At 52.5% G+C, this 17,557-nt stretch overlaps 1 protein-coding gene across 1 annotated transcript; it reads left to right on the forward strand.

Annotated features, from left to right (window-relative positions):
• Positions 1-12,729: 12,729 nt before the first annotated feature.
• On the forward strand, positions 12,730-16,258 carry LOC144162066 (uncharacterized). Its single transcript, XM_077692576.1, has one exon. The coding sequence runs from the start codon at positions 12,842-12,844 to the stop codon at positions 15,272-15,274; it is 2,433 nt and encodes an 810-aa protein (XP_077548702.1). The 5' UTR covers positions 12,730-12,841; the 3' UTR covers positions 15,275-16,258.
• The last annotated feature ends 1,299 nt before the right edge of the window (positions 16,259-17,557 follow it).

A 17,557-nucleotide genomic window follows, 5' to 3' on the forward strand; every position in this document is an offset into this window, starting at 1 on the left:
ATACAGTGTGCTAAGCTTCGTCATTATGGGCAACTGCAACATTGATGGGCCAAAAAAAGGGAACTCCTGGTGTATACAATTTTGGCTAAGTGCACTATCAGAATGGTTCACAAGTCTCTGCCCGGGCCATTGCATACATGCAAGGCAGTGTGCCTTCTTATGATCTAATACTATGCATTGGGGGTCAATAAAGTCTTGTAAGTTATCCCTGCCATCACAGGTGTCTGTGTAAAAAAAGTGGGGGGGAGGTTAGTTGAGGCCACTCTATTGTCAGATAAAGACTGCCAATAAATAAATGGACTCTCAATAGATCGAGGTTGCGTAATTGGAATTTTCGGTTAATCAGAAGTGATGTGCTGGTCCAAGAAATTTTACATGCAATTAAATGGAAGAACTTGCGCGATAATTCAAATACAAAACACACTAGGTTGTTTAATTGGAAGTTATTTCAAATAAAAGGCATTGAGGTGACCGTCTTCACTTGCTGAAATTCAAAATTTTCAAGCGCCAAAACAGCACCGTGTTCCGTACTGATGTCGGCGCTATGGCAACTGGGGCAGCGCACAGTTGGTAAAACGATAGGCCAAAAGAGACATAATGCCAGCGTACGCATCTCTCTCTTTTGAGGCCCTCAACCTTATTTGTTGTGCACAGCACCGTGTGAGCAGTTGGTGTGGTTGAAGCTTCAGACTTCGATTTTAGCAATAAGTCTGAACTATCAAGGTAACCTGTGCCGTACGCCCCGCTTGGCGACAAAAGTCAAGATTCTGGACGAAATCAAGAAGGGAGACGTGTTGCAAACTACTGACAATGCTGCTCTTGTGCGTTTTGTTTAAGTGGAAGTTTGGTTAATAAAGTTTTATGTGGTCCCCGTAGACTTTGTGTTAACGGGAGTCGACTGTACAGCAAAACCTCATCACGAGAGACACCGTTACAAGAGACACTTGGTTATAAGAGACATTTGAATGAAGGCGGTTTGGTTGGTTTTCCTATATTTGCCATGTTAGCAACATTGCATGCAAGAGACCTTTGTTACAAGAGACACGTTTTTTGGTTCCCTTGAGTGTCTCTTGTAACCAGGTTCTACTGTATATATTTTTTTAAGTGATGCGTAAACTTGTGCCCCTTTGACTTCTGCTCACGCCATGTCGGTGGGATCAACCATCTTGCAATGCCCTATACTATAAAATAAACGATGAGAACGAAAAATTGTGAAGAGAGCAGGTACTCAGTGCATCCCAAGGTATCTTTTTTTTCTTTTTAAACTGTTTTTTTTTTCCTTTGAACTTCTCTGTCTCCTCACCATGTTCCTTCCTCCCTCTCTTCGTCTGATTTGTCCGCCTCCCCCCTTTCTTCTGAAACTAATTCCTGCACATGCCACTGCCTGCCATGCTCCCTACATTATGCACGGTGCTATGTGGCCGCTACTCTGGGTCGCCTCCTACACTGCAGCTTGCTGTCAAGGCTGGGAACCTGCGAGAAAAGCGCACGTTTTGGATTGTTTCGCACGTTGTGATGTCTGCTCACTGGCGCCTCTCCAGAGAGGACGCTACAACTTGGCGGCGGCTCCAAATGAATACCTATCCACATCCCACCCGCCTCCACCTCATCTTCCCCACCCAACAACCTTCCCTCTGCGCTTACTGTCCCCAGCCTGGCACCCTCTACCATATACTGTGGGAGTGCCAACCAACTCCAGACTTGCCCCCCTTTCCAACCCAACCTTCGAGCAGTGGAGGGCTTCCCTGGCCAGCCCGGACTAGGGACGCCTTCCACGGGGCGACGCCCACTCATCAGCCTCTGCTGGAGAAATAAAAATATTTTCTCTCTCTATCTCTCACTGCTGGTGTCTGATTTTCATCAGTAATTGTGCTTCCAAGAAATGGCAGCATCACCTCGGCTAAAAGGAATTGACCGTGGGGACAAAAGAGAAGAAACTTTAAGGAAGGAACGAAATGAACTTTAGAAGCATACTGTGAAAGTGTAAGAGGGATAAACAAAGATAAAGAAATAGAACTTGGTACACTTGGAGGAAAAACTCTTCTACAAAAAAAAAAAACTTCAGGAACGTCCTTTCGGGTCATACTTCAGTGGTCTTCAACGTTTTCCAGGTGCTGCTGAGGTGCGAAGTTCATGACGCCCAAAGTGGTAGTTTCGTGGTACGTCGAGCTGTGGGTCCCGGTTTACCACGGCAGGCCTTGTAGCCTGATGTCAGGCCGGCGCATGGCCTCGCTGCTGAGAGTCCAACTGAATACCATGCTCCTTTTCTTCGTGGATCCCCGCATTCACAGTCAATGGGTACATCAGGCTGGAACATACCCACTTCGCAGCCAATGAACGTGCTCTTTTTTTCGTTTTTCATTTTTTTCTCCTTGAGGCGCGTGCTATGTGTAATGCGTCACAGCTACTGGGAATTTAGGAACCTGCTGAGTGGGTCGTTTAATGCTTTCGAATTAAAAACAATTACAGCGACGATTTGCGGTAATTCAAGCATGGCGACAGCTGTCGCGCCACCGTGTCTGTTGGAACTTAGAGCACCATTACACGTCCCCGGTATGCTGGCGCGCCGTTTACCAGAACCGCAGCGGGCATGCTCGTGCGGGCACAAGCGAGCCCGCCGGCAATATGCTGAGTGGTCGCTCTAGAGGAAACATTCGGCTGTTGTAGTAAGATCTGCCAAAATACAGTAACGTGTTACAGTTATTCTCGCTCGGCGACAGCTGAGCACCCCAGCACGCTCGCGCGGGCGCGGCAGCAAACGGGAGTGGTGTTTGGCCGCATCCATAAGAGCACTGCACTTGGGCGAAAGAAGTGAACACTTGCCGACAAGGAGTTTGATCCGCTCACAAAGCAGTGCGCGAAATGCCCGACTTATGAGAAGGGAAAGACAGCTTGCAGTGAGGATTGGTTGCGCGGGGGATTGGCCAAGAAGCTGCCTGCAATAATTGGGCTGTGACCCGGCCGGTTTATTTGAGGAGTGGCGAGAGCCTTTGTGCGCTTCGTTTTCTCCAGCACGCGGCAGTCTCGGAAAGCACACCCATTGAACCATGCGCGTGTTTTCAGCACGTCTCCACTACAGTACGACCTCTGCCGCCTATCATTGGTCGTCCGAACCGATTTTTCGCACTATAAAAGGTAGCAACCCAGTTTGGTCCAGTATGAACTTCCCGCCATGGCCGTGGCGGGAAGTTTGAACTTTCGTATAATTGTTTATTTCACAAAGCGAACTCGTGCCCACAAACAATGAGCTGCCGCCAGAACCAAACGCTCCACGAACTTATTCTTCTAACCGCACTCCGTAGCGCGCTCACCTTCTTTTTTTTGCCTTCGAACAACTGCTAACGGCCAAACGTGGAGGCCCACTGCCATGGCCACGGCGGGAAGTTCAAACTGGACCACAGGAGTTCCTGAGAGTTTTAGCAGTCCGTCTGTTCCGCCATGTACGTAGTTACCGTGTTGACCGGGACCTGTCTGCGCCTGGGCGCGCGCGGAAGGGCGAGGAGGCGTACCCCACCGTGACGAATGCGCGGACATGGCGAAGGCCGTCCCGCGGAACGAATCCCCCTACCGCGACGAATGCACAAGTGCCCAGACGGGTCCCGGTCAATACGGTAACTACGTACACGACGGAACAGACGGATCGACTGCTAAAACTCTCAATTACCGCAGTACCGGCTCCACCGGCCGAGTTCTCGGTACGCAGTGTGGATTTACGCAGGTCGTCCACCTGTCCTGCGCGTCGCACGCCTTACCAGTCACTCGTATGTGCACGGCGAAAATACCCGCCCCGCGCGCGCACTTCTCTTTGACCCCTCATTTGGGAAAGACAAAGCGAGCGGCCCTCACCTCCCGGCACTCTCGTTTCAGGGTCACTGAGTACGAAACCGGGCCGCCGGGCTCGTCTGAGGCACTCCACTTCGTGCAGTCGCTCAAAAGCGCCGGGGTGCCCGCGCCCACGGGCCCGCGTCAATTCGGTGCACCAGAGAAACGCGTGAAGCTGTTCGTTATTATTTAGGCGTTAGCCTTGGTCTTATGTCTAACTGCTAGCAGAAAGGTTGCCCCAGACCGTCAAGCATGCTATCTGAGAAAATTTTTGAACAGGGCTTTATTAAGCGCACGAGGCTTGAGGGCGTGTAAAAGGCCTGAATGAGCCAGCCATGAGCGCCTTTTATAATGGGAGTCATCGGGGTGTAGAAGGGATGCAACTACGACCATATATGGGCACTGACCTCTCCCTTTAAAAACTCTATGGGTGCCTGTAAGGCCAGAGGAAATGAACACACGAGGAACTCTTTACAAGGCGAAATTTATGCGCTTGGTTTAGGCTCAGGCTAACCTATGAGGTAATCGGTGGCCGCATTCGATCGCCAAATTAATAAGTTTTTTTTTTTTGTTTATTTGGAAATGACCTACGCCTTGTGTGTACGGGAAAAGGAAGAGGAGGGCGTAAGTATAATTGTAATAGTTGAATCAGTTGTGTCTTTAGCGTTACCATTTGTCCCGGGCCGTCTCAGCCCGCACCGCACACTCGGTTCCTTGCATGATCCTCCCTCCCTTTTCCTCGGAGCGGTCGAAATGAAGGCTAACGAAGTATGCAAGAACGCCTCGCCTCCCAGGCGGCGTTCTCCCGCGGCTTTCTGGAATAGCATAGGACCACCCACGGTTATTTTATTTCTCGGATCTAATAAATGTTTCCAGAACAACAGACTATAATATAAACATACCGCGGCTTCAATCTTGCATGCGGCAAAACACAGTCAAAGGCTTTGGACGGGCTTTGCTCTATTGTTGGGCGCAGGGTCGTCTATAGCCAGGGGGGAGTTCCGGCGTCAGAACACCCCCAGAAATTTTTGAGCGACGCATCATTCCCTCCATTCATTAATTTTGCCTTTTTTTCGCCTATGCTATTTCTGCATTGAGTCGATATACTATATTGCAAAAAACAAAAATAGGAATGTTGTCGGTTTATTAAAGCCGGAAATAAATTTTTGTTTTGGAGAAGGTCTTTTCTTAACTAGCGGCGTTTAAACCCCCCCCCCCCTCCACTTCCCGAAAAATATTTGTCTACGCCACTGGTTGGGTGACCTGAGTTATCCCACAGTGCCGGCGTGGCGATTCGTGGCGCGACAGACAGGCCGTTATAAGCAATCAACGTATTTTTACTCCAGTAAGCCCACTTCATCTTCTAAAGTATGCTGTCTTGAATTATATGTAGGGTTGTTGTTATATTATTATGTGGCTTATTACGGTGTTACATTATCATAAGGTATTATAGGACTGGCACTTTACCCGCCTAAGGTTATGTGAAGCAGCGCCGGCTTACATTTTTGACCCGCACACCCGCGTAAATAAGGCAAGAGGAAAGTGATTAATAACCAGCACCAGGGAAGCTGGATAGGCGTAATAAGTTATGAGAGATCAAAGGTAATATTGATAAATAAAAAAAATGAAGAAATTGCAGACCTCTTTTCCGCGGTGCTGTTCTTAGCGGGCCCGCTTTCGGAACCTGCACGGCGACCGCTTTTACTACATCTCGCCAACCAAGAAGTGCGAAGATTTCCGTAACTGGGAGAGTGCGCGCTTACCCAACTTGCCGCTATCGGCCGCAGAAGGCAAAGCACCGGGCACACACGCAATAATTCGGCCGTCACAGCTGTATAGGCATAGGCATGCATATAAGCGACGTTGCAAAATCCGGGCAACTCCGAGCAAAAAACCGAGCTGCTTCCTGCCGCGGCCACCGCGGCTTCCTCCAGAGACATTCGCGTACTGCACTGCGCAAGTGCAGGACCGGCAGACGATGCCGGAACTTCTTCGCTGTACACACGGAAGACGCGCGCACCGATGGTTATCGACGGCCATGCGCGGGCTCATTGTGCCTGCGGCTGCACGGAGCCGACGCGAACGAATGCTAATCTATTTATCGGCCGCTGGGAACTTGGGGTCCCTTTGTGTGTGCCTGCGAAGTGCGACGCGATTGATTTCGAAGCCGCGCACGTACGCAGGAACGAACAGAAATAGATGCGGCGAAGCGCGCTTTCCGCCGTTTCATTACGCACCCGTGAGCCCGCGCTACCATTTTTGAAATGGAAAACGGCCCTAGAAAGACGGAATGGGGACGCTGGTAGAACAGCGGAATAACGACCACATTTTCATTTCTCGATATTCACTTACATGCATAGCAGCCGAGAAGGAAAAGTGGAGTTGCTGCCGTTTAGGGTACCTACGTACAGGTTTGATTGTATACGGTTTAACGCGCCGATGCAACGCAGGCGTTGAGGCGCTCCGTAGTGGAGGGCTCCGGATTAAGTTTGACCACCTGGGGATCTTTAACGCGCACCGAAATCTCGCACACACGGGCGTTTTTGCTTTTCGCCTCCATCAGAAAAGCGGCCGCCGCGGCCGGGAATCGAGCCCGCGACCTCGTGCTCAGCAGCGCAATGCCTTAGCCACTGAGCCACCGCGGCGGGTCCAACTTACAGGCGCCGTCATAAGTAACTGGAACAAGGATTTGTGAATATCAAAATATTTGTGTTACTGGCTTTATGACAGCAATTACCGGTTTACAGGAAGATTTTTTTTAGGCTTCCAAGCAGTTTTCGGAAGAAGAAATTCCTGTAAATTTACGAGACCGTATTCCAATTAATTGAGACGGCAACTGTACATCATCATCATGCAGGTTTCGCTCTGTGTCCGTGCCTGAATTGTTGTCTGCCATTTTGCGCACACATGGGTTCGAAGGCTTACGGATACGCTCGCCATGTTGAGTTACCTGTGCAGCGGGGAAGGAGATTACGCTACGCAATACTTGCGGGAGGACCGACCATTGGCAGTGCGTATACCAGAACTGTATAATGAGGCTCCTCAATTTACAGTCTCGGACTCACCGCGGACTCCCCGAGAAGCAGTCCGACATTCGATTTTCCCATGTATCCCTGTGGCTCCGGGGAATCCTCGGACTACCCGCGGACTATCCGCGGTGAGTCCGAGAGTGTAAATCGAAGCGACCCACTATGGTTTAGTTGAGATTTTTAAAAGCGTGGCCATGATGCCTCGCGTTCAAATGCGCGTATTGAGGTTTCTAGTTTCAAGGACAATAAAAAAGAAATACAATTGAAATGTTCAACTATATTACGTATATAACAACACCTACAAATGTTTAAAGATGAATATAAAATAGCAGGACATTGTAACAGCAATGCTGCAGAGCCAAAAAGTGCCTGGCAGGCGACGCTTTCGGCCTTGCAGGACATAATGATTTCGTTTACCAAGCCAGTTTCCCAACCTCTTGTTTTTGAAGTGCTTGGAACAGCTTGAGGCGGCATCTGTTGTTTTAGTGTTCGTTTTGATCTCGCCTCTCACTATTTTTAACGCGCCTTATTTTCTCCGATTGCATCATCACTCAATCGAACGTGAATTCCCAGATGCATGTATGTACAAATTTTTATAATTGGCATAGGGGTGGTCAGTGCCGCAAGAAAGGAGGGGGTTGTTTGGGAAAGGGTGCAGATCTCCCCTAGGCCCTAAATTAAAAGAACGCTAGTGCTCTTGGTTATGCACTTATATTTTGCCTTAGGTTTCCTTTCCGCTGAATATAGTAGACACTGAAATTGAAACGTGTGAGTCATGGTAGTGGTTTTTGTAGTTCGGAACGGTGTTCCCTGCAATATATACCTCGTGTTCAAGAATTCTTGCAACTATTTTTTTCCGTCGGGAGGCTGCTTCGAGAGGCAGACAGAGAGACAGACAGATGGACGGACGGATGGACGAACGGACATTTTTGCATTTAGTTATAGGTAGCCCAAGAACGATTATCGTCTGCCTCGCACTTGTGCATCCACGATGATAAACGCACGATTAACGCCCACAAATACCAGCGCAGGCGACTCTCTCAATCGTCGTAGCAGTCAGAACAGCGCGTGTATCGGACCCATGTTTGCTTTCTTTTACAGCTTTCTTCAGCAGACGATAATTTGAGCGAGGGGACGCCGACGAGAAACTTTCCCGCCGATGGTCCCGCCCTGCTCGCCCTTTCGCTGCAGACGGTGCGCTAGGCTTTCGCATCAGACGACCGGAACTAGGGAACGTCGTTATCGTGTTCGATTGAAGACCAACTCCAGACACCCGACCTTTTCACGCGATATCAGATGGCTTTGAGGACTTATCTCAATCATCCGCGACCCATTTCTTTTTGGCCTCGAACAGTAACGTATACTTACTGCGGCTGTCAGAATTCTTGAGCAATGAAATCATTGGAGTTTTGTGAATCTGTCTCCTGCTTACTGAATGCGGAATACAGAATTAGTGACGTGGTGTAAGGGGACGGGGAAAAAAGAGGAACAGGTCGAGTCTGGAATAGTGAGGACGACTGAATGAAAGGCGTAATCGAGCAGGAGATCACACTCTGGCCTACATTGAGGCGGCGACGTGCTGAGAAAAAATAAACAGTAAAGAAAAAAAAGGAAAACGAGATCTTTGTGAGGCGCCGGCGGCGAAGAGAGCGCTGGACGCGACCTGAGAAAGACGCAAGAATGCGATATCGAAAAAGCGAAAGCATTGCATGTCGCGGGGTCAACTCCCGTCCGCCGTTTTCCTGATTGAGGCGGGGTGCAAAAAAGGAAAAAGAAAGAACGATTTAAAGATTCATAGGTGGTCTAAATTAATCCCCTTCACCGCGGCGCAACCTGTGTAGAACACTTGCGCGTGCCGTTCGGGTTTGAAATGGAAAACATAAATGCGCCACCATGTTGTGAAGGGCAGCGTATTCGTCGAATGAAGCAAGTAAACGTATGAGTCGTATTGGCTGATATAATTTCGGTTTATCGTGTTTCGGTTTCAGAGCGGATGCATTGTTTCATTCATGGAGGAAAGAAAAGCTTAGGAGCCCTGACGTACGTCACCTCTACTGAAGTCGGAAACGACATTTTCTGAGGTCGCCCTTTTAGGGGCGAGCTCGTTAGGGGCTGTCGACGTCTCATGTCGTCCTCGTAAGCGTCGTCTCATGTAGTCACGGTAGCGAAAAAAACGGAAAACTCGTTTACGCCTCGCGCTAGAACGTAACGCGTACTAAAAAACCCCGGAACACTCGTTTACGTCTGGGGCGCTTCGTAACGCGTACTAAAAAAACATCGGGACACTCGTTTACGCCTCGAGCTAGAGAGCTTCGTGCTTCCAAGACAACAGACTTTTACAGCAAAGCTGTATACCTCTGCCCCCAGTTTCATCTCCGTTGGCAAAAGTCCAAGAATACACTTATACACTGCATGCATGCTTCGCCCCTCACCAGGTTTCACGTTAGTGGAGATGGCCTGGGATTTTTTGCTTGTATTTATGGTATCACCCGTGTTCTCGCGGCGCGAAAGCTTTATATGCCCCATTACGAGAAAATGTGATGGCGTTGCACGCAGACCTTAGACTTAGCGCTCCTGTAGGCAGACTATAAGTATGTGTGCCCTCGCAGAAAGCACTATGAGGATATTACGTTTTCGCAATTAAGCGCAGACCGATTAGAAGGCGTCGGGGTCCGAACCTGGGTCCTTTCCCGTACGAAGTGAACAAAGTGGTGGGCGCGTACACTCCACTGTGACCGCTCCGAATGTCAGCGGGGCCAGGACGGGGTATATCGGGGCAGTAATTTTTTTCGTTATATCCGATATTCGTTGTAACAGTAAGATAACAATCGGTTCTAACAAATCGGAAATCTGGCTCGCGCAAAGATCCTAAATACTATAACGCATTATTCTAGGCTTCGAACACGCTATAAACAAGGTAATCCTTATCTGTGCGCCATGGACCGGGCGAGGCGCGTAGAACGAGGGTGCCCTTCCAGAGGTGTGCCGAGTGCTGAGTGTGTTCCGCTGTGCCAGCTGGCCAATCTCTTGATGATGATGGTGGCGCTTACGAAGATGATGATGGTGGCGCTACAATTTAAATCAACAGGTGGGATTGTACTGAAGCTTGAAGGAAGCATCCTCAGTCCAAGAAGACGCCTTGAGCGCGGGCAGCATCGACAGCCCTTTTCGACTGCTGTTTTAGAAACTTTTATGTTCTAACTTCCTTCTTTTTGCTATTTTAAGCTAGCTTTGAAGTTTCTAGCCTCGCGCGAACCAAATATTTCTTCGTTATAGCCGATATCGCGCACGGCTCTCACGGTTTTGGTTTCGTTATAAAAACAATAAGTGTCACTGAAATAAAGCGTGACCAAACAAAGTTCGTATTTATTTCGCTATAGCAGATAACTCGCTGTATCAGTGTTCGTTATACGACGTTCCATTATAGCAAGTAGTGTAGTGCGACCTCAGTGTAGTGTAGTGGCACGTAGTGCGACTTCTGGGAGTGCTGGTCCAGTTGCTTACCAGGATTACATTTCGGAGGGGTAATACCCCGAAAAAAAAACACAAAAGGCCGAAAAAATAGCGAAAATGAACAAGGAAAACGAGAAATATTAAATTAATCCCCTTAACCGCGGCGCAACCTGTGTAGCCCAGGAAGAGTAGATTTAAAAGCTTAAAGAAAACTTCTGGATGCTGTGGGCGCACTCTACACGACCTTCCGAGTGTTTTGTGCTTTTTTTCCCTGGAAAACTTGCAGAACAGATGATCGTCGTGGTGAGATAGCGGCCATCGTTTTTCTGATGGAGGCGAAAAGCAAAAACGCCCGGGTGTGCGAGATTTCGGCGCACGTTAAAGATCCCCAGGTGGTTAATCCGGAGCCCTCCACTACGGCGCGCCTCATCGCCTCCGTTGCGTCGGCGTGTTGAACCCCACAAATCAATCAATCAATCAATCAAAGTTAGCGGCCATGTCTCATATACCTCCCTCGACCCCCACCCCCACCCCCCGTGCATTTCAGTGTCTTGGGAGAGAGGCAATTCCCCGACCCCTTATGATCCTCGGAGGAATTCAGGCGAGAAGTAGGCGAATTTTCTCGCGCAGGAGATACAGTTTATTTCGAGCTGCTGCCTGTGCCGTATACGTCTCTGTCTGAAACACGGACTTCTGACAACACTCGCACACCGCTTTCTGTGCACGAAAGCGCGCAATTACATAGATGCGCGCACGGTCGACATGCTCGGCGAAGCCACGCTCTTGTCGCCGGGCGCTATGTCGTTACGAACTCCTCGCTTTGATTGGTGTAGGTAATGATAGGGCTTTCAGGTAGTATCAGCGCCAGCGCCCATGCGTCCCCGGCGGAAAGCGCTGCAGGTCGCCCTCCACCAGCGCGGCATGGGGTGGAAGTGGGCCAAGACGATCCGGGGCGAAGAAGGCGCGGTGCGGGGCCACCTGCTCCTTCAGGCGTAAAATGGATCAGTCGCTGACAGCCGTTCCGCATAATCACTCATTCGCACCCGCCTGATATGCTATATCCGTATGTAGCACGCGCGGCTCGAAAAAGAGGCCGTGGCAGCCGTTTTTTTTTTCCCTCGATCTGAGAAAGAACAACGGCCACGCGCGCACCACCACGATCGAGGTATACGTTCAGCACCCTCAATGACGCACGAACAAGGCAACGCCCCCCTCCGCATCCTCCACTTGTATATCTTCGAAGCGTTGACAACACAACCGCCCGTCGAGGGATGCTGACTCTTCCGCAGTTGTAACGTTTCATTCAACAACACAGCTACAGCAACAACAACAATAATAATATAATAAAAATAAAGTTCGGGTTACTTCTCCTTAGAATATGTGTTGGCGGGTTATTGGGTGTATTCATGTCACATGTAAACATGCAAACGTTTCTCGCCAGTGCTGTTCTCGGAGGGGATGTCACGTCACCGCCCGATCAGACTGCGCATCACTGTCTCTCGGTGAGGAGAGGGATGGTGGGTCCCTGCAGCGAGACGCCATTGCGTAATCTCTCTCTCTCTCTCTCTCTCTCTCTCTCTCTCTCTCTCTCTCTCTCTCTCTCTCTCTCTCTCTCTCTCTCTCTCTCTCTCTCTCTTGTGAGTCGACGGGGCAAGCGCCCCGGAGAACAACGGGACCGGACGGGTGGCCTGGCGCTGACTCTCATAAACGAGGCTTGAGAGGCGGAGTCATCGGGTCCCCGATAGACATGGCGAATATGGGTGTGTTTTCTAGAAATTCATTATTGGAGACCCTCCTTCCCTACCATCGCCCTCAACAAAGCAATGTACATGGAGGGACAAGTACGTGGGGCAGTTGACTCCTTCGTCATGTTCCGCCTTTTAGATTAAGCGCACGAAGCGCACTTAAACTTGAACGTTACCTACGCTAATTACTGCACATATTTTAAGAACTAAAGGCGTCCGAAACGTACGATCCCCATTTTCATTTAGCCTCTGCTGATACGCGTTATGGCTGACTGCAAAGAAGACGTCCCGGATTTCTCCCGTTCCCCGTGTTTCTTCATTTCGTTTTCCTAATGCCTTTAAGTAATGCGAAGGGCGCGATCTTGCGGGTTTCTCCTCGGAACGCCACCTCTGCGGCTTCCAAGTGCCTGAGATCCCGGGTATGTCCCGTTTCTTCTGCTCTCGAGATTGCCCCGCAAAGCCTGCCGGACGTTGTAAGGACGCGCGTGCTCGATACCGTGGCGGCGTTCGGCCAGGCGCGGCGGCTGCTTTGAGGAAGAAGGCGGGAAGGGCAGAGGAGTCAGTGCCGTGAGCGCGAAATTCCAGCCGCGAGCAAATTTCATGCATGGGCAGCGCGGCCGCTGGGAAGATGCGCGCTCCGGAAGCTGCGGAGCAGCGGAGGCATTCCGTGACCCGCTTCGCGCTCCACTTCCTCGTCGCGGTCGTCGGCTGGGACCGCCGCCGCCGCCGCCATCTGGGTCAAGAGCGTCGCGGCCGAGCCAGCCGAGCGCCGAAGAAGCGGCCGACACTAGCATGACGGTCCCGCAGCCGGCCGCCGCTCTGCCGCCGCCGCTGCCGCTGCTGCTGCTGCTGCTGGCCGCCGCCGCGGCCGCCGAGCCGCAGCGCGGCAGCCCGCTGCTCCTTCCCGACGTCAAGTTCGGCTGTCAGGGCCGCGCCACGGGCTACTACGCGGACGTGGAGCTCAAGTGCAGCGTGTTCCACTACTGCGGCCCGCAGGGGGACCGCTACTCATTCGTCTGCCCGCCCAAGTCTACCTTCAACCAACGCCTGCTCTCGTGCGACTACGACCCGGCCGCCGTGGGGCTGTGCCCGCACTCGGAGAGCCTGTTCAACGCCACCCCGCCGACCACGCCGCCGCCGTCGCCGCGCCTGCGCAAACCCGTGACCAGGCCGCCGACCACCACGACGACCACCACGGAGCCGCCGACCACGCGAGCGCCCACCACAGTGGCCGTGTTCGGCAGGCCACGCGGAGTGACCACGCCTGCGCCGCCGCCGACCGAGGCCCCGGTGACCGAAGACGAGGAAGACTGGCTGGAAGACGACCCCGGTAGGAATGGAACGGGGCCTATTGTGAAGGAGTGGCCGCTCGGGAACGAGACCCGCTGGTCAGCGGAGCAGTACTGGCCGGCAGAGTTCAGCAGGAACGAAACGCAATGGTCCGCGGAGCAGTACTGGCCAGAGGCGGGCAGGAACGAGACGCGCTGGTCGCAGCCCGTGCACAACGACGAATGGCTGCCGTCGGAACACTTTGACCGCGACGCCTTGTTCGACAATCTACGCTCGCATGAAAGCGCCGTCACCTACGAGCAGGCCCGCTCGGGTGACTCCGGTGCCAACTCGTTCGTGGTGTACGACCCGAGTGAACTGGGCCGACAATACTACTACCAGCCCGAGCCAGCTGGCTACGAACCAGAGGCTGCTTACGAACCGGCCGCTGCCGAAGAGTCGAGGCCCCCGTGGATGCCCATGGCCGAGGTGCTGCTGGGCCGGCCAACGGGGAGCTACCACAAGACGCCTTCGGGGTACTTCGAGTTCCGGCACAAGTCGGCGCGCCGGAGAGCCCGCTCCACGCGCAAGAGGCGCCAGCTGTTCTCGCGATTTTTCAAGCGCCAGCCGCTGCGCTTGCCACCTCCGAAGGAGGAGGGATGGATACCCAGCGTCCACTTCCCCTTGTCTAGGAAGCCCTTCTTCCCCGTCGCGGAGCCTTCGAGCGCGTGGAATATGCTGCACCACCCCCACATGCCGCACAAGGGCGCCTCGCAGCCACCGCCACCACCGCCACCCCCGCCGCCGTTCCCTGCCAGGCACCCGATGCACATGTTCAGCGAGGGTGCCCCGTTTCTACCGAGCACGCCGCCAATCGCGCGACCACCGCCACCTCCACCGCATCTTCCTCCACCGCATCCTCCTCCTCCGCCTCCTCATCCTCATCATCATCCTCATCCTCATCCTCACGCCCACCCTCCCAGCGGATTCCGGCCACCCTTCGAGCAGCATGTGCAGCCCTGGCACCATCACCAGCTGGGAGTTTCGTACCTGCCGGATACAATGTTCGTGCCGGCCCACTTGGTGCCCACCCCGGCCAGGCCTGCACCGACGACGCCGCCTGTACCTGTGACGTTCACGACGCCGAGAAAGAAGCCCGGTAGGCGTCGCCGGCCCACGACACCACGGGCTACGCCGAGGCCACTGCCTCCGGTGACAGAAAACCGGACGTACAGCTGGCACGGCGGATGGACCACATCGCCTCCCAGACCGACGGCATCCAGGCCGATGCCAATGTGGCCAACGCCACCGAGGCTGGTTCCGCACAGGTCCGCGCCTCCACGACCAACGCCGGCGAGAGGTGCATCGCTCAGACCGACATCGGCACAGAGACCTCCCACTACTGCAAGGCCGATGGGCATGCCGCCCAGGACTGCGCCGCCGAGGACTGCGCCACCGAGGACAGCCCCTCCCAGGACCACATCATTCAGGCCACCGAGCACAGCTCCACAGTGGACCGCGAAGCCCAAGTCAACGCAGCGGAAGTCAACGCTAGAAGCGGCGCTGAAGCTGAGTGCGACGACGCCGTTCACCTGGGAACGTAAGCGCACGACGACCGCACGGCCGTCCACAACGCCTCCTGCCGCGAACGTGGTGCGCGTGTTCAGCAACAAAATCGGCTCCTCCGTCATGGCCACCTCCGGCACGCCGAGGACCACCACTACGAGCACCACGACCACGCCAAGACCGACCACCACGACGGCCGACGTGAAGGACAACGTGATCGGCAACGGCCGAGACCGCGGCTTTCCTTTCGAGTTCTTCACCGACGTCAACAAGCTGATGTCTCGTACGTCGCCCCAGCCGCAGCCAGTGTACAAGCCGCCCACCAACCGCGAGCCCGTCACAGAGGTGGTGACGGCCATTTCCTTCAGCGAGTCCAGGTCGGGGGCTTGAGATGTGCCGCGGCCTATCGCTGGTGTCCGGCCAGGCAGAGCCTCAGACTACGCACAACGGTTGGCGTCCCCGGAGGAAACAGAACGCAACAGCTGGCTCTGATGCGAGACTCAGCTGCGTTTCAACCCTGAGTCACCACCCGTCGCAGGGCCTCCAGGCCCCATGGGGCGTGCGTTCCCTGCAACAACGACCGAGCGCGGGGCGACGAGACAGCCGAGGCGCTACATGTCCACCCTTGGCGCCCTCGTCCTGCTGTTGCAACACCTCCAGTGTTTACGACGTCGTCCTGTTCGTGTCCCGTGCGCGTTACCGCTGATTGCAGGGAAGGCGCAGTAAGGTGTGTGTAAAAAAAGAACCCTTGAAAAAAAAAAAAAAAAAAAGAAGTAACACCGTGTGATCCTAATCATCCTGTAGAAGAAGGACCCCTCGGATATCGCGGTGCAATAATATATACTCCATACATATGCGGGATATTCAGGCGTCTCCCTGTACCGTCTGTGACGAAACGTACTTCACGACTCCCGTTTCATCGTTGACGCAACGCTCCGCGAACTGAACTGAACAACACTGTGGTACTTGAAGAACTGAGCGCGGCCTGGTGGGAGACGGGAAGGTTGCTGCATGCGGACGTTGCTGTGTGATTCCAGTTATCTTCGAACATTCTAACCTTGCGGGCCTGTGCGGACGTACCCGGGATTTAACAGGTGGTCCAACGGTGGTGAATCTCCCCGTGAAGAGTGATACATGGTTGTGGTATGCGTTGTGGTATGTGTTGTGGTATGCATAATCGCGTTGTGGTATGCATAAATTAGCCTTGCAGCGAAATGGCACAGCTAGCGCCAAAAGACCTTGCACAATGCCTATACGCTTAAACTGTTTTAATGTTTAAAGAGGGTAACTCACACCCAGAGTGCTATATTAAAATCAATTTGCTATAACAAAGAACTTGTTTCCACAGAGGCAGAGAGAGAGAATAAACTTTAATAAAACCGAGGAAAGGCTTCGGAGAGGCGTCCTCATTCCAGGGTGCCTTGAGCTCCGGCCGCGTCGACAGCCCTTCCGAACAAGCGCAGCTGATCTTCGAGGCCGGAGCTGGCCAAGGCTCGCTCCCAAAGCGAAATCTGACAATTCAAAGGGACGTGTGCTCGTATCCCTCGCATTTCCTTTCACGGACGCATGCGCCCTCTTCAGCTTAGGAGACGAACTGCTAGAAGTACAAGAATATAATTACGTCGGACAGATGGTTAGTGCTGGCCCCAACCACGAGAGAGAAATCCGGCGTAGAGTAGGTATGGGCTGGAGAGAACTCGGCAAGCATTCCCGAATAATGAAAAGTAAACTAACTCTCATACTGTCGGTTATAACATACGGAGCTGAAACTTATGGACAGTCCCAGTGACTGTCCTTGTCTTGCCTCTCCTCTTGGGTAGCGTGTTTCCACTGGTTTTCCCCTGAACAGCTAAAACCTGGCTACTTACTAAACAACTAGAAAGTAAACTTATATCCGCCCAACGGGCCATGGAACGAATGATGATAGGAGTAACACTTAGGGACAGGAAACGACCTTCATGGATCAGAGAAAAAACTGGAGTAGAAGATATCATAGTGCAAGTAAAGAAAAAGAAATGGACTTGGGCTGGCCATGTAGTGAGACGACCCGACAACAGGTGGATAATTAGAGTAAAAGAGTGGATACCAAGAGGTTGGTCTAGAAGAAGGAGAAGGACAATAACACGATGGAGGGAAGGAATGGGGAAATTCGGTGGCCAGCAGTGGACTCGAGCGGCGGAGGACAGGAGTTGTTGGAAGTCAGTGGGAGACGCCTTCGCCCTGCAGTGGGCCTGAGTAGGCTGTTGTTGTTTTTGATGATGATGATGACGACGCATGCGTGTCTGCGATGTAGGCACAAGGCTCAATGAAGTAAGGAATGCGGTGTCCTGTCCCGAAGGTTCATTGATTTGCTCGACGTCGCGCTTTTTCTGTCCGCGCTAAATGAGTCGAAGGAATACTTTCACGAGACCAACCAAGGAATGCAATGGCGAAAGATCTGCCCCGCGGTAGAATTACACGAGGAACGGGCTGCAGGACAACTATACGAGAGAGTAACAAATCACGTTAAGGTAAAACATTGTGAAAATACGCTACAGAAGAGGAGAGACAAGGCACAAGGACAGTCAGTGGACTTGCAACAAAACTTTTTTTAAAGAACTCGCATAAATAATTTTTCACCCAAAACGGCGCAGGCGCAGATGGGTCACCCCTCACCGCTTCAAAAACCCAAGA

Source organism: Haemaphysalis longicornis, unplaced genomic scaffold (genome assembly GCF_048455015.1).
Source record: "Haemaphysalis longicornis isolate Haplotype H1 unplaced genomic scaffold, Haemaphysalis longicornis Haplotype H1 scaffold_12, whole genome shotgun sequence".
Classification (NCBI taxonomy): domain Eukaryota; kingdom Metazoa; phylum Arthropoda; class Arachnida; order Ixodida; family Ixodidae; genus Haemaphysalis; species Haemaphysalis longicornis.

Excerpts from the sequence above, each read along its gene's own strand:
- LOC144162066 (XM_077692576.1), top strand. The coding sequence starts at position 12,842 with ATGACGGTCCCGCAGCCGGCCGCCGCTCTGCCGCCGCCGCTGCCGCTG.